The 23,511-nt window shown below is 37.7% G+C and overlaps 1 protein-coding gene across 1 annotated transcript in view; it reads left to right on the top strand.

Annotated features, from left to right (window-relative positions):
• The window catches only part of SH3GL2 (SH3 domain containing GRB2 like 2, endophilin A1), an 89,555-nt gene that overhangs the window by 61,465 nt on the left and 4,579 nt on the right, over positions 1 to 23,511 (top strand). The window contains exons 2-7 of the mRNA XM_039729901.1: positions 9,493 to 9,561; positions 11,760 to 11,832; positions 15,813 to 15,956; positions 17,837 to 17,970; positions 19,031 to 19,189; positions 20,612 to 20,715. Of these exons, the coding sequence (XP_039585835.1) occupies positions 9,493 to 9,561; positions 11,760 to 11,832; positions 15,813 to 15,956; positions 17,837 to 17,970; positions 19,031 to 19,189; positions 20,612 to 20,715 (683 nt within the window). The remainder of the gene's footprint in view (positions 1 to 9,492; positions 9,562 to 11,759; positions 11,833 to 15,812; positions 15,957 to 17,836; positions 17,971 to 19,030; positions 19,190 to 20,611; positions 20,716 to 23,511) is intronic.

Genomic DNA, 23,511 nt, shown 5'->3' with positions numbered 1-23,511 from the left:
CTAAGGCTGTGGTTATGCCTTCATTTTGGTAGGAAGGGTATGCTCTTCCTCTGTGTCAGGGATACTGACAGGATCCCTCTGCTGACATTGCTGCAGTTGCAGAAGAAAAGCTGCCTCTGCTCTGTGTAGCATGCTTATAACACAATACAGTGTTGGGCTAAGTGATGCCTCCAGTCATTTTCTTCTTTTATCTGGATGTGTTTCATCCAGGCCTAACTCAGTCAGTTCCCTTTCTCTTCTTTTTCTCTTGCCTACATCTCAGAAGCACAAAAAGGCACACCACCATTTCAGTCCATCAGGGGGTCACACCAAAAATGCCCAGGGCTCATAGAACTTCACTGTCACATTGTGGTGCCCTCCCTCCAGCCCCAAGAACAGGCCAGCGCTTTGGGATAAATTGCTCTTATATGCTGAGTTGAGACAGAGGACATCAGTTTGATGGGAACTGATTAAATCCAGTTTAATTTAAATAGTGCTAATGTAAAAAAAAAAAAAGGAACCTTAAAGCAGATCTCAGCCATTTCTAAATGTGCTGCTATCAAACTGAAAGTGTTGGGTGGGTTTGGCTTGTTAAGTATGTAGTTAATAAGCTATCAACACTACCTGCCAACGACATAAGAAAATAATTTGGACTGGCACTTAGCTGTGCTGTGTTGACTGCCTTTTAGATGTAGTGGCAATAGGAAAACCAGAAAGCAAATGTACGTCAGTAATAGCAACAGCTTACAGGCATGTTTTTTCTCACAAAGTTCTTTTAATGTCTCTTAGATAACAATTAATTCAGTGAGAGTTTCCAACAAACTCTTCCAAATGTAGCAGGAGTAACTTCACAATGGCAGAGTTTGTATGGCTCCTAAATTATGAATCATATTTAAGCCATGTTCACTTATCCTTTTGCAGCTTCTGAATATTCTCTGCATTCTGACATTTCCAGATGTTAAAGACTAGGCTAACTTTCACCCAGCAGAAGGCATGTATACTAATATACATTATGTAGAGATGTAAAATACGTCCTAAATTTGGTTGCTGTGAACTTCTCATGCTGTTATTTTGCCTGCTCTTTTCCTTTTCCTTTTCCTTTTCCTTTTCCTTTTCCTTTTCCTTTTCCTTTTCCTTTTCCTTTTCCTTTTCCTTTTCCTTTTCCTTTTCGCCAGGTTATGCCCTATTTATTTCTGCTAGACTTTAATTCATTCCTGTATTGAGAGAAAAATTACAAAGCTTCAGTGCTCTAGAAAAATGGGCTGTTAATTGCCTGACAAAGTCATGTCTGCTTTACCAGTCAATGTTGTTGCATCACTACTTGCATAATGCTGATCAAATATTTGGACTCTATTGTGGAGATCTTAGCAAGCTGTAGACTGTGCCCTAGCACTCTTTACCTTCTATGACTGTTTTTCACTGCCTGTGAAATACTCCAATGTTTTTCAAAGTCTAGCACATGTAAGTCTGCTGAATCAGTAGCCAAGACTAAACATTCTTCATGAAGAGTGAGCATGAGCTCAGCCTCCCAGCTGGCAGCTTAAACCACTGCTGCAGAAAACATAGTTTTGTGCTGAAATGGAGTAGGTGAGGACAAGCAGTCTGGTGACATAGTTTAAGAAACCATGGGATTATTTAAATTTCCTGTCACCTGTGCCCAAATTGTGTCTACTTTGTGGTAAGGCATGTGCCAAGTGAAGCAGTGGAATGTTCTTGCTGAATTTAGAAGCTACATGGATGAAGCACACGTTAATGTGTGTAGTTTAGCTAAAATGGATCTTGATCCATAAGCATGCTCTAGATTAGGATGCTAACTGAATGGATATCTGGTCTGTGTTCTTTTCCTCTCTTTTCCCACTCCATATATTTTCATACTGTACATGTGCCACTCATCTGCCCTAAAGTACAGCAACAAAATTTAAAGCTGCAACTCAGTCTACCTAGAGGAAGCAGTTTTGTTTGAAAGCCTCTTCAAAATTGTTTTGGAGACATGAGAGAGGTATGGAAGTTTGAGTGAATATGTCATTTTAAGGTGTACACTCTCTCAAACCCTATTTACACGTATACATGATAATAGAGCACGATAGGTCAGGAGCTGGCAACTGGTAGCATAGCAGATGAGAAAGCCAGTGCTGTGTACCTTTCTAAGAAAGAAACATGAGAACTCCAGAATTTTTAGTGAATTTGGACTGGTTTTGCTGCTTTCTTAGAATTTCCGTATCGCCACCCAGTGGAATGAGCTGCTTACATCAAAGAAACAGGCAGCTACCAAATTTTTTTGGCACTGAGAAATACGGCACAGATGTCTTCTTTCTTTGTGGCAGTGCAGTGTAGGGCAGGGCTCCCTGTAAGAAATGTGTGTCTGAATCCAGATCCCTTTGCACAAAAGTAAAAACTTGTGGGCATTTTATTGCCCACAGGTTCACTATAGAGACTGACAGAGTCGTGGTGCTGTTGTCATTGGAAGTAGGGATGTCATATAGGAATAGATCCTCCGCTCCTTTCCTGTACTGCACAAAAGCAGAGATTGGCATGTTTTCCAGCTAACACAGCCACCTTTTTAATACCAATTTCTTCCTTTTCCCCTACTGGTGTCCTTCTGGGGACAGAGAGTGTTGAAAAAAGCACACAGTGTTCTGACTGTCTTCAGCTCTCTGTCAGCTTTTGAGCTTCTGCCAGCTTCTCTTTGTCAGCTCCCAAGGCCACTCTAAACTTCAGAGGTGCTGGGGTTGTGACCAGCTTGCTGGCTGAACTTAAACTTCTCAGAGAGCCAGCCTCCTGAGGTGTGTGTTTGGTAAACAGGGAAGACTTCAGTAATAAGTTTAAATATGTGAAATTAATTCTGTTTTCATGGATGTATTGCAGTGTCTCTGCTATCAGCCCACTTCTCTCACTGAAATGCATAACACTGATTTCAATTTTTGTCAGCCGTAGGGTAGTACCTTCCTCATCTGTCCCTGCCTCTAGACAGGGACTTCCCTTACAGAGATACAGCATGGAGCAGTACTGCACCAGTGCTTCCTCAGCAGACCCTTCCCTGCCTGTTTTATTTCACTTACCAGAGGACAGCCTCCAGTGTGATGCAGCAGCAGCAGCATTGCAGCAGAGTCTCCGCAGTAACTCCTGTCAGTGCAGAAGCTTGCGGCATACTTTCATATTGTGAGCTAGTGCTGAATGTGAATGACTTCCCCTGCATTGCTGGAGTTGCAGAAATTCTGCAGTATGGTCCTTGGTAGTAGTTAGAAAGCAGAAGTCTGGATCAGATTGAAGAAAGGATTGTTCCAGCTACCCTCGTCCCTCCCCTTGGAATACTCTGACTTGAAGATGAAAAATCAAAAAAGAGAATCTAAATGAAAAGAGTAAGAACATGAGATAGGTTCACAATGCGTATTTCATACCATGTAACAATGCTGGAGGTTGGGATCCTTACCTTTGTGTATCCTTCTTGAGGAGCAATAGGTTGGCTGAGATATTTTGCTTTTGCTCCACACTGACATTACTGGGCAGCCTATCCCACAAAGAGTTTCATTTATGGTTTGACAGGCTTTAGCAATGGCCTGTCTTTCACACTGACAGTTCTTGTGTCTTACGTATGTCACATCTACAGCCAATTTCCCTGGCTTTCTGACCTGCCCTCAGACTGTTAGTGGAACTTATAAACAGGGCCCTACTACTAGCAGCTGTGAGGACTAGCAGGGCCAAGCTATTGTGTATAGATATAAAGGGTATTTAGACGAAGCTTTGTGAGAGAAGAAGGCAAGCCTTTTAGAAGCCAGTCATAGCCTTCCCTGTTTGAGTTTCCAAAATTCAGTTTACTTCCTGGTCTTTGAATAGCACACTTTATTGTTCACACTCTGAATCCAGCAGCAGAGTCAAGGGAATGTTTAAGGGTGAATAAAGCTAGCCAGCCTGTGGCTAGTTTGGTGTTGTGATAGAACAGGCCAGCAAACAAAAATTTCTAGCAGGAAGAAAGTGATTTCAGTGCCATCAGGGGACAGAGTATATTATTCCCTGATTAAATATATCTGCTGAGTGACAGAAGGAAAAAAGAAAAGATAATCTCAGGCTTGTCTGGCAGATGCTTACCTAAAATACATGACGAACATTTCTGCTAGATATGCTGCTGATGGCAAGCGGTAGCGGGTGTAAATTAATGCTAACTATTTTCACATGTGCTTTGCAAGTGCATTTCTTCATTTTGCTATGGAGAAAGCAAAGCCTCAATGGCATGATCAGAGTCTCAGTGAAAACAGGACATAAAAATTAAGTTCACTGGACATTCTTAGTTCTCTAAGTTTCTTTACTTTTGCCTTTCACACTGTCTTCATGACCTGTTACAAGCTTCTGTGATAGCAGTGGAGTCACTATGCTGCTCAGTTCTGTATGGTAAGGATCTTCTGGTGCTGAGCTGGCATGTGGCCTTCCATTGTGGCTCTACAGCTGAAGAAGAGAAATTTACTAATGAAATGTAAATGGGCATTACTGTGACTTAAATGTATGTAAAATTTGTCCTCTTTTCATTTTACTACTAAGGTGGCTTTTTTGTATTCTCAAGTTGTGTTCTACTAACAGTCTATTTTGCACAAGCTGTTTACATATTTAAAAGAAAAATAGAATAATATTCATATAATGTTAAATGTAGCGTTGAGTGTTACAAGCTTTCCTTGTGAATCTGTTGTATTTAATGGAAGTGTGGGGTTTGCTCAATTTCACTGACAAATAGCTACAGTAGGAATGTAAGCTGCAGTATGAATGCAAGGCTTATCAAGCACTTCTGTCTTCTTGTGAGATTTATCACATTTGTTGAGTTTCCTGAAGCTTTCCAAAACTAATGATACTGGGTCCTTTGGCTTGTAAATGAGGACTACCCTTATCTAGATGTTTATTCTGGAAAAATTGATTGAGATTGCTCTACATCAGCTGAAATTATTTTCAGTATATGATAAGGTGCTGTTGAATCAGTACTGATGTTTTCTACAGCCTCTTAATGTTTCTGAGATAAGGTATCTCCATATTAATCTGGAAAAGTCCTTTTTATATATATATATATATATATATATATAGATGCCAATTGAAAAAAAAGGTCTAAAATGCAGCTAATTTACTTATGCTTTTGTGGTGGGTTTTTCTTACAGTTCCTATTCTTTTATATGAATAAGCAGAAGATCTCCTCTCTTGCTGACTGTTATTGCTGAGAATGTGATTTGCCATGAGGTGTTTCATAATCTACAGAGAACCAAGGTCATGATCATAAATCTAAATTGCAGATGTCACATATTTTCTGTGGTAGCAAAATCTGATACCATAAATGCCAAACAGTGCAGGATCAGCCAGACACAAAAATTAGTCTGCAAGCCTTTTTCTTACTCTAGTGTGTGGAGTGACAGAATAAAAAACAAGTTCTTTGTTAGAGGTTGTGGTTTTTTTTAAAATAAATATGTTCCTTTTCAAATATTTTCTCCTGAAAAGCCTGCAGTGTTGGAAAACCTTCACCATATATACACAGACTTCTTCCCATTGAAATGTGTACTTCTTCCTTGTGTTTGAAAAGCTCACAAAGCATCAAACATTTTAGAGCCTATTTGAAAACTTTTAACAAATCTGGAGATAATTCTTTTACTGTGCTTCCTTATTGTGACAGAAAAAACTCAAATGGCAAAAACAGCATGGAAGAACTGTAGAAACCTGTAGAAGAAATACTGAGCAATCAGGAATGAGAAATCAATAGGGTGACTTGAATTTAATGAGCACGAAATATAGAGAGCGTTTTCATTTTCCATTGTGAATTTGTAAGTTTCATTCATTAATCTTTCCCATAGCTGTCACATTAATAAAAATTTTCTTTATACCAACCTGTCCACTGTGTAACAATTAGATAGGACTGTGCTGTCAACAGCCTTCCTCCGAGAAGTTTAATGCAGGTCTTACTGCATTTTCAAGTTTGGTTAACATCATATCATACTCTCCAGGATTTTCTGGTAGCAGGTCTTTGGCCTGTGAATTGTTCAGAGCTCTGGTACAATGCAGTGTCCTGGAATAGCTGTCTAATGCATGTTTGATTTATATTTTGTGAATAGTGAGAGATGACAGCATCAGATTTGCATCTTTAGAGGACTGCTGTATGAGCTATTAAGTGATCATCACTGTATTCTATGAAAGATTACTAGAATTTTCAAGATATTCATAGTGACTGCACAAGCATTCTTTGGCATGCTGCATCATAACACAGCAACACACCAAAAAGAAAAAAAGGCTTATTTGCACAAATACCTGAGCAAATGGCTTAATAACTATAACTTAACAAGTTTTGTTGTTTCATATGAAATTAATCTACCAAACCTCATGCTTCTGTCAACATTTACCAAAATCTGTGTTTTTAATATTAACTGCCAGGAGAAGAGGAAAGAAAAAAAAACAAAACAAAAAACCAAGTATGTGTAAGAGTTGTGCCAGTTTTTTTGTTCCTACTGAAACCGTTCTGACCATCAGATGTCAAAATCATATTCTGCCTGTGTGGAAATAGGATCATTATAAAATTGGAATTTACTCCAAGGTACTATATTTAGCACTGGTTTTCAGTCAAATGAAGTATGAAGATACCAACAGTAAAACATGACATTATTAGGGGTAGAAGAAGTCTGTATATTCTTGATTCACAAAAATGTTTTCAGGATATCCCCTCATTCCTTTAGAAAGCCCAATTTTAGGTCTGTTGTAAAGCAAGAACCAAAATGTTTATGCCTTAAAATTACGTGGCCAGGGAGACTTTCAATTTCTGGGTAGCTGTAGCTGTTAGCTGACAACGTTCCTGAGAGCTTCTTAAATCTTTAGCACGAGAGCAGATCCTGAGCTGCTGGAAGCTGGCATGGCTTCATGACCTATGATAATCAGATCGGACAATCTTAGATGCTGATGGAGTGGTAGCCTGAGTGAAATGCATTAACAGTAGATTTGGAGAATGAGTATAAACAGGCTGAAAAATATCTCTAAATTTAGTCAATACTACTCACTACTACAAGGGCATTGATGTGGGCCCTATTGCAAATGCCTTTCTCAGGCTCAAAGGTCCCACCTGACTATTGATTTTGGCCTTGAAAAGGGAGTGTGGTGCCCTCTTTTGAGCAATTATCCCTTTCTGACCCAAGGGACAAGAACTGATGAAGGTTTAATTTTATTTTATCCTTAAATCTGAATTCTTAATTTGAGTTCTCATCTCTAGCTGCTTGAGTGACTGTGGTTTTCAAGGAAAAAAAAAATCAAAACCAAACAGTACTTAAATTTTTAAGTGGGATTTTGTTTCAGCTGTTTTTTTTCCTGTGGTCTGTCTGTGCTTCTCCAAACCAGAGGTTTGTCTGGATAATGGAGTTGAGCACAGTTCTTGGAGGGCATGTGATGTAACTATCCTGAGAGAAGAGACTCCCAGCCCCAGAAGGGCTGAACACTTAACAGCTCATCTCTCTCTCTCCTTTGACTTACCGGTTTGTAACAGTACTTGTCACAGAGCTTTACAAATTATTTTCTGCTTAGCACATAGTATTTTTAGCCACCTTAAATGAGTGACTCTGAATGGTAACTGTGAGCCTAATGTTGACAAGGTAAGCAAAAACTGAAAGTAAGTTTAGAAGAGGAGGTGAGCTGCCTTTTTGACTATGCAGTGACCACTCCAGAAGACTGCTGGGCTGTGCTTTTAAGAGTGTCATACACTCCTCAGCTAAGTAGTGATGAATGTGAAAGAAAGGAGCAATTGCTATGGTTTATAGATGTGAATTAGGACATTTAGGGCATCTGTGGGGGTGAAAAGACATGTCTTTGCAAATCCTCGTCAACCATGAAAATATTTCAAAATGATGAAATGTAGAGCTACAGCCAAAAAGGGCTGGGATATTAATTCATTTTGAGTACTTTGTAACCTTGGAGTTGAACTACAGATATTTAAAAATCTATTTTAAATATTTAAGTGCTAGCATATTAGCATACTGTTATTTTCAGGGATGTGAAATCTTTATGGTAGGAAGCTTCTGTGCAGATTTAGCCATATTATCTGTAGTAGGATATCCATTTGCAGAAGATTCATTCATGAAATTAATTAATAAAAACTTTTAAAACGCTGAAACTATTGCTTGTCCACTACTAACTGTACTGTTTTGATTCTTTTGTGGCACTTCGCTTATCTCTGTGGAGCAAAAGTTTAGTAATACAGACCACACAAATTCATTCATATTCAGATTATTGATAAGAGCCTGTCTGCTTGGTTTTGCAAATCTCTTTTGTACAGGAAATACTGGGAAGTACAGTTCTTTGTTTTTGTCACAGTAGTGTTGTTTCCTTAATGCACCATTTTGACTACTAATTTGTGAGATGCTGACAGAAAACAAACAGAGCCAATAGCTATTTCCTAGTGCACAGATAATTACAGCCTGCATTAGTAAGTACTTGGCCACCATGCACTTGCAGCTTTGTTGTACTGAACTGAAGTGAATTTAAAATCATACAGATGTCTGGATTTTACTAATTGCATGTGAGTGACTGTGGGTATTCCTCCTCTTTATACTAAACAAATAGTATAGAGGACTTTCCACAGTAGTTAAAACCAAGAGGGGAAAAGTGAAATTTTTGTTTTCTTTCTTCTTGTTTATTACTCGAATCACTTCACTGAAATCAGTAATTAATAACTTATATGGTGATTAATTGATTAATTAATATGACAAACACCATCCCAGTGAAAGATTAATACATTCACTGGATCATATGCACCTGATTTAGTTGAGGGATTATAGCAGTAGAAGACTTTGTGACTGACAAGGTAATTGTTAAAATCAATTTTCAATGGTGCTGTATTAGCAATTACTGTTCAAGTCTGCTATCATCAATATTAGTGTAAATGGGAACATAGTTTAATGTATTACATTGTATCAGGGAGGTTAAACAGTAGCACAATTAAATTTTCCAATTAGTTTTCAAACTGAATATTTTATAAAAAACCCAGGGTATTTGCTAAAGTCATACTAACAGAGTTCCATTTATTTCTTTCAATCTAGATAAGTGAATTGGGTATCTTATGTATAACTTACATAATACTCAAGCTCTTTCATGGTGTGAATATAGGAGTTTTTTTTAATCAATCTCTCTGTCTCTCTGACTATCAAGTTTATATATAAATTTTTGACTTTTACTGATGATCTACTTGGGGTTGAGTCAATATCTGAAAGTTCTCAGGCATGGGTGCCTCTTGCCTTCTGGATGGCTAGAGCCATGCCTTGTGAGCTTATTGCTTTGTCTTAAGTGTGACTTCTATCCTTGGTCAAAGACTGGGTCTCTGAGGCTTAAGCAGTAATATGTTATTTCTGAATGTTAAACTTCAGAGTGTGTTTGAAATAAGCTTTTCAGAAGGAGTAATAAGTTTTACTGTTGTGCTGACTCCACAGAAAAAACCCTAGCATTTCTAAAAAGAAATGTTGTAGATAGATTTTTTTTCAGTTGTTGCTGACTCTGTTGTTCTTTTTTTAATTGCAGAAAGTGAGTGAAAAAGTAGGAGGTGCAGAAGGAACAAAACTAGATGATGATTTCAAAGAAATGGAAAGGGTAAGTCTAAATACAGCATATATTCATTATTACCATGCATTTTTTCTTTGTAGGACAGGAATTTCAAAGGTTTTGGTCCAAGAATCACTCAGAGAATTTTGAACACTTAGCTTTTATTCATCAGGACTGTGTTTTCAGTTTTCTATTTATTTTTGTTTTCTAACCAAGGGATATGTAATGTATGGCACTCTATAATGCAAATGCTTCATTCATATATTGGGGCTGAAGTCATCTACAAATTAGCTGCATTTAAACCATTGTGGTAGATCTCTGAAAACTGGGTCAGTCTACAAGACAGCCATTTCAGTGGGGAAGGGGGCTGGTGGTTCTCAGTTCCTTGAGTATCAAAGCTCTAGGCATGACAGTGGCACTGTATTAATTCACAGCTTCAGAGGTCCTGTTAGGCAGCCTCCACTGGCACTCTGCTTCAGGTAGATGGGGCTAACCCTCCAACAGGCTGTTTGGTAAGGCTGGCAGTGATAGCACTGACTGTCTCAGTGGAGAGGAAAAAAAATAAAAGCCACAGCTCTCTGTGGCAGTAATAGTATTTCACCTGAAAGGATCAGTAGGGGCAGCGTTTTTTCAGGCTTCAGGTTTCAAAGGTACAAATCTTGTAACAAAAGCTTGTGATGGGAGATTTGTAAGGTATGTATCTGATCTATAACTCTGATTAAGCGAAACATAAGCTATTTATCTGTACGTCTGTATAATGAGGTGGGGGAAAAAACTTGGATGAAAAATTAAGTGTATGTGCTTCTTAAAAAGAAGAGCTGGCTTCTCCCTCTCAGTTTCTCTTTAAGTGGGGTAACCAGTATGGGCAGTCCTACTGGAAAATTTTAACAGGGTTTCAGAAAACTGGGATAGAGTTTAGAGTGAAAAACAGGAGATTGCAACAGCCTGTTGTGGGTCCCACATCATACTTGTGGGCGGGATGGGTTGGCAGCCCAGGAGACAGGAGCACTGAATGTTGCGGACAGAATGGAGTAAATCCATCAGTTGCCTCCACACTCCCCACCTGGCCCTGTGTCCACTGCCAGCTTTTCTGCAGGTAGTGGACATGAGCCTTCTGCACATCGCTGGCCTTCTGTTCCCTCGTCCCCACTATCCTCTGCAGCCTCCTAGCCATTTCTGTGTTCCCCGCCAGGCAGTTCAGCTGCTTACTCACCCAAGTCTGGCAGACCTCTCCTGCTTCTCTGTGTAAAGGATAGAGCAAGACCTGACAGATGGTAATGGCAACAGGAAACAGGAAGGACATGATGACAGCACAATGCAAACAACCTATCTCAGGTGTTCTTTTTTAAAATAGGAACTTGCCATTATAATAAAGAAGTTCACTCTGTGGGACACAAGCTACCCTGCAGAGAAATGCAATGCGTCCTCATAAATACAGAGTACAGGACATTATGGGATCCCCCAGTCTGCCAAAGCAGATTTTTTTCTCTGAGACCTGATTCTGAGAGTAAGAATAGTTGCATACTTTGCTACATTTGGTCTAGGATGTGGACAGGGACTGCTTCCTAGAAAGAAATATTTCTTACAACAAAAGAAAGTAGAGGAAAGTAATGCTATTCAGTTCCAAGTTTTTTAAAATTCTAGATATGGGAATCAGCCAGGGATAAATGAATGGTCAGTGCATTCATGCTGATCGGTTCCTTGAAACTGGGAACTGAGTGATATCTAGTCTTCCTTACCCCAGTTTTATCTTCTGGAAGAGGTAAACAGCACGTTTTATTGTTAGTGGTTGGTTTTGAGTGACTTCTGCTTTCCTCTCATTTTGCCAGTTATTAGGGGATCAAAGATAGACAGTTCTCCAAAAAGCTGTCTGTGACTGTTCTATCAAAAATGCTTCCCTATTGTGGATGATTTCCATGGTGATATCATTTATCCATGTACAGCAATAATCAAATGCATCAAATTTATCAATAACACTGTACAATGTGTCTAATTCCTAACCCATTCTGAGGTAATCTGTACTAGTGGTCTTACTTGAGAATAGACCTGCTCTAAACTGAAATGGTGGACTCATACTTTAGTACTTTTCCAGATATTGTCACCATTTGGTACCAGGGCTGTTCAGAAGCACATAAAAATAAAATTATAAGAAGAGTTAAAAAAAAGTATAAGAGAAAAATGAGAGAAAAACTTCTTCCTTTTGGCTAACTTCCATTTCTCTTTTTGTTTAACCCTCTCTCCTCTAGAAAGTGGATGTTACCAGCAGGGCAGTTGTGGAAATAATGGCAAAGACAATAGAGTATCTTCAGCCAAATCCAGGTAACCTAATTTCACAATTACAGTTTTGCAGTACTTCTTGGAAACACTTTTTTCTAAAGTCTGTCAGATCTCATCCTCACTGGTGCAATTATGGTTGACACAAAATTGGCAAAGTCATGACAAAATAAACAACAGAGATGAGTACAGTCCTCTGTGTTAGGCTGTCATGGTGAAAGGAGACTGGCTTTGGAAGGCTTTGTTTCCTTTCTGAGTCTTCTTTCGTTAGGTGACGGGCAGCACATGCCCACGAACCGGGGGTCATGTGCTGATGGTGATGAGGCCCCACCATCAGCCCACACCTGGGGGTCAGGGGAGGTGTGGTGGGTGTGTCTGCATGAGGCAGCTCTTTCCTTTGCCTTCCCAGTCATTTGCCATGTGAAGGAAAAGGACCAGGCAGTCCTTGCAGACCATGGAAAATCAAAGTTCCAAAGCAACTTCCTTCATGGCACTAGAAAAGATACCACTTTTCGTCTGGTCCTCTGGCAATTTCCCATCCTTGTTACAGAAAAGAGATGGTGTGAAAGAGCTGGTGATGTCGTACTAGAGAAAAGGACAGAAAATCAAGTGTTATCAGACATAAATTGAACCCTCAAAATAGAAACCAATGAGTCTTTTCCATTGGGAGATGAAAGAACAGGTTTGATAGGGCTGATGGAGAACTACCTATTCCTCTTTTGCCAAAGGTTTCTCTCAGCACAGGGTAATCTGGACTTGCAATAAACAGTAAACCATTACATTGAATATTACAGAGATTTCTGTAGTGATCTGGGAACATAATGTTTTGATGTTAGCATAAGTCAATGCCAGCATCACTGTTAAGGTCAATGGAGTTAGCTTGTGATAAATCACAGAATCACAGAATATGCAGAGTTGGAAGGGACCCTCAAGGATTATTGAGTCCTGGCCCTGAACAGCACCATCCCCAAGAATCATACCGTATGCCTGGAACTGTTGTACAAAAAACTTTTCAAACTCTCTCAGGCTGGTTCTGGGACTACTTCCCTGAAGGTAAAGTTAAGCCTTCTGTCTACCATAAGTACCTTAGAGTTTCATGGAACTACAGACCAAATTCACACATTTACCCTGAGAAATTTTATTCCTAGTAGCTGGAAATAAATATGAACTGCTGTGAAATGTTTTAACTCCAATGTGGTATGCTGAAGGGCCGCTGCTGCTACAGACTAATTGCTTATTTTTTGATGGGAGACGCAGAAGAGAAGATAATATTTTGATAATGCTGACAGTGGAGTGGGAAAAAAAAAAGGAGGAACAGTATTTAAAAGTTCAAGAACTACTCGATAGAAAATAATGATGACCCAAACAGTTTCTGTGTCAGCAGATGAAATTCTGTTTATGACTTGAGTACAAAGCTTCATTGCTCATTGTAATGTACTCTGCAGGAAAAGCAGCAGGATTGGCAAACATAGGAATAGTGATAAAATTGTTAACTGCTGTCAAACTGCTGTTAAGCAACACGGTGTAGACTGAATAATAAGCTTTGGCTGTTTTAGTGCTTCTCTGACTGCCTTCTTGACACATCTGAGAGGCTATGGTTGCTGTGAATCGTGAAACAGGCCCACAGTAAAAGCAGACAGCAAAATTTCTGCAGGTAGCTATGGGTCTGATTTCAGGCACTTCAGTCAGTTTTAAATTGGCAGTGCTGCATGAATGAAAGTTTCCATAGTCTAGCTACATATCCTTTCGTCTGCTTGTAGCACATGCAAGTAGAATCAAAAAATTAACATCGTAATAGGTGGGGGAAGATTCACTTTTGCCCATTATAATGAGATCATGTTCATTCCACAGGTAGGAGAATAAGAGGACTAAACTTTTTCAGCACTCATCTGATCTTAGATTGTGTTATGTCAGGTGAAAAAGGGCTCCCTATAATGAGAAGAATTTTAATTTATTTTTTCAATAAAATAAAATTTTTTCTCTTATAAATTCTCTCTACAGCTGTATTACCTTTTACATGGGTCACCAAAAAATGCCATTTTCTAGTATTTCCCATTTGCTTTCCCATTTTCATAAAAATTAGGAATATTGCATTGAGAAAAGAGAGAGAATTTAATTTAAAAAAATAAAAAACCCCAAAAACAACAAAACAAGCCACATACAGGAAACAAACCTTTTAACAGCGGTATTTTAAAGAAAATTAAAAGTTTAACTGGGTTTGGTAGGAAGAAGAGGACTTTAGATGTAGCACACATTCCTTGATAAATAACATGTGCCTGGAGAACACTTGGATAACATAGTACTGTGATACTACAGTTCACCTGAGTCCATGGTGTTTTGAAGCATCAATTAAAGAAGTATGCATCATTGTCTAACTTTTGCTTTCTGCTCTTACCTTGCTGTCCAAAATATAGCCACTTCATTTTTTCATATTCCCTCTTATATTTCTTTCTTTAATTTCTGAAAATGCTCCATTTGCTCCTGATTTAATCCAGCTTGCTGCCTCCACTTCCCTGACTAATTTTGTTTGTGCCTTGTTTTCTTTTGTGCTTCTGTATTTTTTTATTGCCACCATCATTTCAATGACATTTAACTTCATTAAAATGCAGTTTCTTGTATTGAACAGTCAGCAAGTCTGCTGACTGTAGTTTTGTAGTGGGTAGAAGCAGAAGGCATGAAGAAATTCAGTTATTGAAACATATAATCTGATGGCACTCCAGGATAGTGGGAAAACTAAAAAAAAACATAATTACTAAATGCTAAAAATACGTTGCCCTTTCACAGCTGGTTTTCAGGCAAAATAAGTACTGTGAGACTTGTCTGATTTTCCTGTGTGTGTTTCCATTACTGTATCTGTGTGAACAGATACAAAGGCTGAAAAATAAAACATACTCCACAAGAAGATCTCTCTCTTGACATGTACTTTTAACAATAAATATATGAAAAACATTTGTTGACTCCAGTCTGCTAATATTTCATTTTGCTGAAGTAACTTGTGTGAGGCTGAGTTTTGACCAATGAAATCAGCACACAACAGTGTGAACTACTAATGTTTTGTTGACAGGAAAACTAATTTTAAGAGCACCTTACAAAATCAAGCTTTTGCAAGGGGAAAAGTAGAATTCATAGCTGCCCTCCAGTAGCACACACAGTAATGTAGATGAGAAACATGCTCTGAGTCTGCATTGCTGGCAGTAGGATTTAGCTGGAAAAATTTGAAGTCAAGTGGCATTAACCAATTCACTCTCTACAGGCCATCCACATGCTGTAGTTGCAAAAATTCACTAAGGCACAGCAGCAAACAAATTAGTTCTTTTATATTTGCTGTCTTTGTTTCCATCGATTGCAATATTTGTGTTGTGTATTTTCATATTTGTTCTTCAGGTGTGTGTCTGAAACAAAATGCAAGCTGAAGTACAGTTGAAAACCTTATTGAAGTAGGAGTTTCCCTAAATCCCCATAAAAAACAAAAAGTGTTGCAAAAGCTGTTGCACGTCATGTTTGGGGACATAGGCTTTCCTTAATGTTCTACAACTGAAAAACTTTCAAACATTTAAAAAATGGGGCGTACCACAGTTTAATCTTCAGTATACCTAGTCTGGACTTTTCCTTGAGGGTAAGGCTGGTTCAGTCTGGTATCCATCTGGTATCTAGGCATCTTAAGATTAAGATGAATTTGGAGATATCTTAGAGATTTTCTTCTCTGTCACATGTCAAACATGCTGTCTTGGGTATGTTCCTGGGCTTACTTCTGTCCAAGTCATTTCAAGGGAAGCTTTGTCTTAGAAGTTCAGGACAGAGACTCCTCTCTCGTCTGCCAGCAAAATAAAAACAGTATTGACCAACAATATTTAATTCCTTTGCTCCAAAAAGAATTTATGAAAAACAGGGCTTAGTCCTAAACTTACATAGTGTCTTTAAAATATGTTTTAAGTTGCTCAGATAAATTTAAACTCAAGAATGAATTTATGCCTGTGTAAGCAAATTATTGCGTGCTTGTAACCTTTGTCACTTGCCTTCTTCAGCTTCCAGAGCTAAACTCAGCATGATCAACACTATGTCAAAAATACGAGGCCAGGAGAAGGGACCAGGCTATCCTCAGGCAGAAGCCTTGCTGGCAGATGCAATGCTGAAATTTGGCCGAGAGCTTGGTGAAGATTGCAACTTTGGTAACTTGTTTAATTCCCTTTCCATTATAATGCAATAAAAACAGCAGGAAAAATTCATAGGGCTTTCATTATTAAAGGGCTGCACTCTTATGGAGGAAAAACATCTGCAAGAAGCATTAGAGTTCTGCTTCTCACAAGAAGCTTTGGAATTCTGCTTCATCCAACTTTTCATTTAAGGTTGGTCTAGGCCTGTTTAGAGTATCTTTTGAAGATTTTGACTAGAGAAACTTCTCATATAAATGGAAGTCAAATTGTTTCTATTTTGACCCATAGGCGTTAGCTCTGTCAGAAATTGTGATACTTACTGTGGCTGTGTTGGATTGAAATATGTACATGTACAGAAATTGTATTATTGTGTATGCATATATAGAACAAAGTGCTTTTGTCCTCAGAATCCGTAAACCATCTGTTACTGTCGTCATTGCAGGCAAGGAATAAAAACTTACAGATTTTTAACAGGCTTTGGCCTTTTTTTCTGACCAAATTCCACATTTTAAGACACTAATGAACACTCCTGTCTTATCTTTTAACTCCAAATGAGTTTACAGCTATCTGAGTTACAGATGTTAAATTGACTCTTTAAACTATGTTCAGTGGTAGAGTTCTGATTATAAAAAGATGACCTTCACAGCAGCATGCTTTGTCTTTCTGTCTTGTTTGTGTGGACTTCTTTGTGGCCATTTTTACATGGAAACACAGAGGACCCTCAAATGGGACTGTGGAAATCCTGTTCTCTATTTGAACCATCATAAAATTGTTTTTCTGACATAAAGACATATGGAGTGGGAAAAGTACTTTCTTGTTTTATGTAATTCAGTAGTAAATTTGACAGATGTGGTTTGATTTGTGCTAAATACTACTGATTTTTTTTAATTGGTTGCCTCTCATTTATTAAATTTCAAATAAATTTTTAAAAGGAAAATGAAGAACTAATATAATCTAGTTTCTGCAACTTGCTTTATATTCTGTGATAACTTCACTACAATGCAGCAGAATAGATACAACAATTATTTTCACATTCTTAACTAATAGCAGCTATTATGGCTATTTGTCATTCTTTGTCCAAATCTGGAAGTCTCTCTCATTTTGCAGTGCATTGCTGGCATCTGCTGCTTGGGAGACAAAGCTTTGGATTTCTCACACATTTTGGTTTTCAGACCCTTTGTATTCTTTAAAAGTGGTTTTGCTTTCTTTATCCCTAGCCTATACCTCAAACCAGGAGGTATGTTTGAGCTTCTTGCTTTTCTTTTTATGGAGCAGAAGTAAAACATTTTTGTGGTAATTTTTGTGGTAATTTTTGTGGCCCTTAAGTTAATCTTGGAGGAAATTTCAAAAGGCGGTTGGGGTTATTGAAGTTCATGAGCTTCATAAATCTACACTTGAGTAGTGTGTGTAGTAGACCTCTTAAGTGTAGTAGTACTATGAAGTCTCATTAAAAACACCTTTCATTTAAAAACAATCTCTGAAATTGTTAAGAATTTTTACATTTGGTACTGTCACCAGTCTTACTGGTAGAAATGGGGAGACCTAGACTTGAATTGAACTATTTTTTAATGCAATGTGGTGATGATACCCCCAAGTAAATTCTGTTCTAGCATATTTATTTCAACAGAGTGAGGAATGAACGGACAACAAGGGGTGTGGAGGAGCCTCTCTTGACACATCATAGAACCACAAATTCAGTTGTATTACAAGGCATGAACTCTGCTGAATGCAGAACTGTAAAATCTATGTTGCTCTTTCACATAGTGCATTATCCTCTGTTTCTTTCCTAAATTTGTTACCTAAAATGAAATACTAATGCCATGATGTTTCCATGACTCAGTTTCATTCTATGGTGATTCAAAATGAACTTATTTTGACTGAATCTTTTCTTTCAGGACCAGCACTTGTTGATGTGGGAGAAGCTATGAAGGAGCTTTCTGAAGTCAAGGACTCTTTAGACATGGAGGTGAAGCAAAACTTCATTGATCCACTTCAGAATCTCCATGACAAAGACCTGAGAGAAATACAGGTATTGCCCTCAATGCAGCATTTTAATAATGCCAAATATGTGGACTGTCTATATGTTTAGAATTTTTGTTAGATGTGTAATGAAATGGGGCATTCAGGTTTGAAAATGGCCTGATTTTTGTCTCTTTTGACTTGAATTTTGCTTTCAATTCTGTATCTCTTGATGAGGAAAGATAAAAATTTGAACATTTTTTGATGGCAAAATTTTCAGTCTTGTGTAGGCAAGAGCACAGTACTCTAATCTTGCCATTTGAAAGCTCATTTCACAAAATAGATGTACTGATGTTTACGTTCCATTTCCTAGTGCATGGCAAATGCTTATCTGCATAAGTAGCTGCTCTTCTCAGCTCAGCAAGATTTTCATACTGTTAAATGTATGTGGATAAAAGATATCTTGGACTGTTTGATATAATTTAGAAAATGTGTAGTTATAAATATTGTATTGCATGATAAATTGATTCTTCTGAGAGAAAGTAAACACCTCAAATAATCATGGTCATGCTGGTAGCATTAACTTCTGGCCAGCTGAACATGGCAGCTGCTAAACAGATGAACATGAATGTTATCTCACGTAACAGTCTAGGAAATCTTCAGTATAAGATAGCATTAAGATAATTTAGTGGTCTGGTAGAAATGATAAAAATAAGTCCTGTGTTGCTTTGTTTATGAATGCTGTTACACAGACAAAAATGAAATAAGTTGTGCTTTGAAAGTATTTTCTCCTGAACATCTAGGGAAAAAATATAGTTCAGGTAATTCTCATCAGAGTTAAAAACCAAGAAACCTCTGTATCTGTTATAGAGATGGCAATTGAAGTTGTCCATTCTGCATGGCCTTTTATGAGTCTTGGTCTGTCATTTAGATCATTGCTTCTTAAATGATACGTAAACTCAAGTATTTCAGTGTTTCATATTTCTCTCCTCTGGGAAAGGGTTAGTAGGCAACAAACAGCATATGTTTCCAAGTGTGCGTGGACTACCTGCCTGCTTACAATGCAATATCAGGAAAGTTGGGGAAGTTCCTTTATTGTCTGCTTGCATTTGTGTTTTTTGGTTTTTTAGCATCACCTGAAGAAAATGGAGGGTCGACGCCTGGATTTTGATTACAAGAAAAAAAGACAGGGCAAGCTCCCTGATGAAGAACTTCGTCAAGCTCTGGAGAAATTTGATGAGTCAAAAGAAATTGCTGAGTCAAGCATGTTTAACCTTCTGGAGATGGATGTGAGATAACCCTTGTTAATCTTTGACCAGAGTTTTAGAAAGATAGTGGAGGCACATTCCTCCTTGTTGGACACAGTGAAAGGCTCAGAACCTATAGTAATGTACAACATATTCTTGTAGGAACCATTTTTTAGGTATTTTATAGGTAAGTGAGCTAGAGAATGTGAGTCCTCTGTAGCATCGTGTGCTTCCTAAATGCAAAGCATTACTTACAAAACTGAACTGTCTTTCTTCTTAGAATTATATAACTATTTATGTTTACAAAAGCCTTGGCCCAAACCCTATAACCACAAGTAGTTATAGGGTTTGAGCCAAGGCTTTTGCTCAAGTGTGTGGCCTGCTGAGAGGACTGTAAAGATCAAAAATTATAAACTCCTAACCTTATGGTCCCTGTTGTAACTAGATGTAATAGTGAACAGAAAACCCAAAGTTACTGTGACTTCATACCTGATTCTGCAGAATATGTTTTACTTATATATTGGTTCAGATTCAGCATTTTCTAGGTTTATCTAATGTTCTATTTATAATTAATGTTGAAGTTGTTAAATTATGCAAGAAAAACATCTCTATAAGACATCAGCTGTCTTATAGAATATGTTATCAAAGCAAATTAATTTTAAGTATTTCTGTTGATATGAATTATTTTATTTATTTTAAGCACGCACTTATTCTAATTCCTCATTTTGTTACCAGATTGCTGTAGATGAGCTGTAACAAACCTGAAAATATTTCCATATAGCACTTAGTATTTGCATAGGAATTAAATATAGCTGCACTGAAATGAAGGAAATATAACAAGTTTGTAGTTTTAATCTTTGTAGTAACATCCATACCTATGTGTGCAAATAGTGCTGACAAACATTACACCATTGTGGTGTTGTGCACTATGAAAGCCACTAGCAATTGCACTGCCCACCAAGTGGGGATCTGGGTGTTTTTTCCGTTATGAAGTGGAATGCTCTCTCCCCTCAGCACAATTATTCTGCATCCCAAAGTCTGTAGTAACTTTCTGTTTGGTCTGCTTCACAGGTCAGAATACAGTAGAAGCATGACCATGGTCATGTAGTTATGTGCCCTTCAAAGGCAGGGAGGGAGAAGGTGTATTATACTCTCATTACAGTCTCATTTTTACTTTCATAGTGTTTGCTGAATGTGGTAGGTCTATAGGCTGCTGTTCATGCGAATCAGCCATGGAGAGATGATCAGCAGAGAAGAGTTGCAGTTACCATTCCAGATCAGCTTATAATCAGATGTGGAAATGCGTAAAGACTAATATGCAAATTTTAATGCTAACTGCAAAGATAAATCAAGGTTTTAGAGAGATAAGTTAAATTACCTTTGTGATGGATAGTGTTCTTCATTCTCTATTGCCTGAGCTTTTAGTATTCACCTAAGATCTGATGTTTTAATGTCAATCCTCAGATTGAGCAAGTGAGCCAGCTTTCTGCTCTTGTGCAAGCCCAGCTGGAGTACCACAAGCAGGCCACACAGATCCTACAGCGAGTTACTTCTAAACTGGAAGACAGGTAATGCACCTTTTGCAAGTTTCTTGAATAGTTTGTTAGTTTTACAGAGGTGGAAAACCTATGAGTAGAATGCAATGCTGTTATCTTTCTCGACTTGGTACCTGTACTTTTATGAAATCAAGGACCATTTCATTAGATGATTGCAAGCTGAGATTTAAATGTTTTGGAGATGCATCTACTTCTAAGTATGGGTTCAGGAAAGCAGCTCAGCTCAGTAAAGCTATCAAATGTGAGTTAACTGAAAGTGTTTATAAAGATTGAACTCAGTGACACTCACTGAATACCTTACTGTTTGCGCACGTGTTCACAAAGCGTGCTCATTCTCTGGGTTCAAGAAAGCAGCTCAGCTCAGTAAAGCTATCAAATGTGAGTTAACTGAAAGTGTTTATAAATATTGAACTCAGTGACACTCACAACTTTGAATACCTTACTGTTTGCACGTGTGTTCACAAAGCGTGCTCATTCTGAAGGAAGATGTTAAAAATTGATTTTGCAAAAGAGTATCTTGTTGCATTCTTATCTACCTGAAGATCTTCCTTAGCCAGTAGTGAGACCCTCATTATTAACAACTGCATTAAATATTCCTCCTATTATCAGATAAAACTTGATACACTACTTGACCTATCTCTTCCATCCCCTTTTGTACAACTGCATACGCTATCAGAATTCCTACAACATCTTTTTTTAAAAGAGTTTCATAGTTTTTACTTTAGAATTTTTGTTTCCATCTAAACAAATTGATCAGCTTCTCACACACGTCCTTCTTCAAAGAAATTTAACATTCAGGGAAGGTTTCTCTACTAATATGGTTCTGGCAGACTCTTAGAAAAAGCTGGATATAATTCCCAAGAGGAGATAATGTTCACATACTGTGCAAAGGCAGCTGTTTTGTGATATCATTAGTGTAGATCAAGTTGCTAATACTGCCAGATTTGTCAGTGTTAATTTTCTCAGAGCATCCATCCTGAAAACCTCCTTCAGTTCTGAGTCTTAAAAGTGTTTGTGACTAGCAGCAGGACTTGTTATGGTGAGTAGGCTGTCGTGCTGACCCTTCCTTGATACAGTTTGCAGTACTGTCTGATCAGCTAACAGAACAATTTTTAGCACTTGCAAAAGAGTACTGCAATTCACTTTCTTTACAGAAGCATTCCTCAGGAACAGGTGTTTTATCTTGTAGTCCATAAATTATGCCATTAAGTGCACATACATCTCTACAATAGATTTCTCTTCCTGTATCAGTTCAGACGATCCTTTGCCATTTTTAAATTTCTGCTAATGGTCAGTATTTTTACTTCAAGTTTCAGCTATGAATGATTTTAGCTTTGCAAGGGACTTGCATCAGAATTCTATGATAATTCAGTTGAACTAAATGTTTTGCAACCCTAATTGAGGCTGCTGGCTAAATCATACTTCATCCACACCGTTGGACACAGATGTGTTCATGCCAGAGATGAGTCAGGGATATAGAGCAGTTACTATCCAAACTACTAGTCTTTCCCTGCTGTTGATAGGCAGGTAGCAAGTAATGCATAACCCCTGGGGTTTGGTTTGGTTTTTTTTGACCATATAGACCAGAAAATAAATCAGGATTTACTTTTAAGCTGAGCAAATTTGTTACTGTTCACTGTCAGTGATGTCTACAGCACATACTGCCCATTTTCTAGGTACTCTTTAAAAGAGTGAATGGAACCTGTTTCTGCTGGCTTCTGGCATGGACAACGTCCAATAACTACCAAGACTGTCCTGTGTAAAATATTCACAAAAGAATCTTTAAAAAGTATGAGATAGACTGCAAAAACAAATAAAAATTTAAAAGTGCACTTGTCCTCTATTTTTTCTTGTCTGTTTAGATTAGACTTCAAGATTTTCTTCAGGAAGTTCAAGTGAAAGAATTTAATTTTTTTTTTTGTACACATTAGTGGAAGGCATAAATGTCCTTAAAATGCTATGGTTTCAGGAACTAGGAAATGTTAGGAGTTTGGCTAACATTGGGAAATTTTCGGTAAAATTAATAAAAACTGGAAGGTCAGCAAAGACTATTTTGAACTCCCTTTTTCACCAAGTGAAATGAGGATGCAGTTTTCCTAACACAGTATCATGACAAAGTAGATGGGAAACAGGAATGGTCTCCTTGGAGGTATTTATTTTCTTAAGAATCATGGCTCATGCTGAGCTTTTGGGTAATTTTTAACAAGTCAGTAGAACTATCACCTTATAGTTTATAATCTGAAAAAAATGGTGTTTCATGAAAGCATTAAGTATTACAGAACTAGTTTTTCTTAAAAATTATACTGACTTGAATTTTGCTAATGAGTGAAACAAAACAAAGGCTTTTTATTTATTTTGACCACTTCAATTATTTAAATGGTTTGGTTTTTTGGGGTTGTTGTTGTTGTTTTCTGATGGGTTTGGTATTTTAATGTGAAAGAAAAGCACTCTGTAGTAACTGACTCATATTGGTATTTTGGATGGTGAGGAAAACCTTGTTATAAAAATCAAAAGTCAGTGTAAGTTAGATGTAGATCTTTACAATAGATAAAACAAAATGTGCTACCAGCAGCAAGTCTAGGGCAGATATAGAAAAGGTTAGAAAAATCAACTTGTCTTGTAAGTACATATGAAGCGTTCTTTCATATGTGGAATTAGAAATACAAGTGGTAGTTCTGCATAAGTTGCTCTGATTCTGTTTATCCCTTATTTGGATTTTACCCTGGAATTTGTAAATAGAGCCTTCTCTAGGAACTCTAGATTTCTCAATTAGAAGAAATAGTTGAAATTAATGATAAATAAATGGTT

Source organism: Passer montanus, unplaced genomic scaffold, assembly GCF_014805655.1.
Source record: "Passer montanus isolate IOZ18808 unplaced genomic scaffold, ASM1480565v1 scaffold7, whole genome shotgun sequence".
NCBI lineage: Eukaryota > Metazoa > Chordata > Aves > Passeriformes > Passeridae > Passer > Passer montanus.
This window is presented reverse-complemented; position numbering and strand designations above follow the sequence as displayed.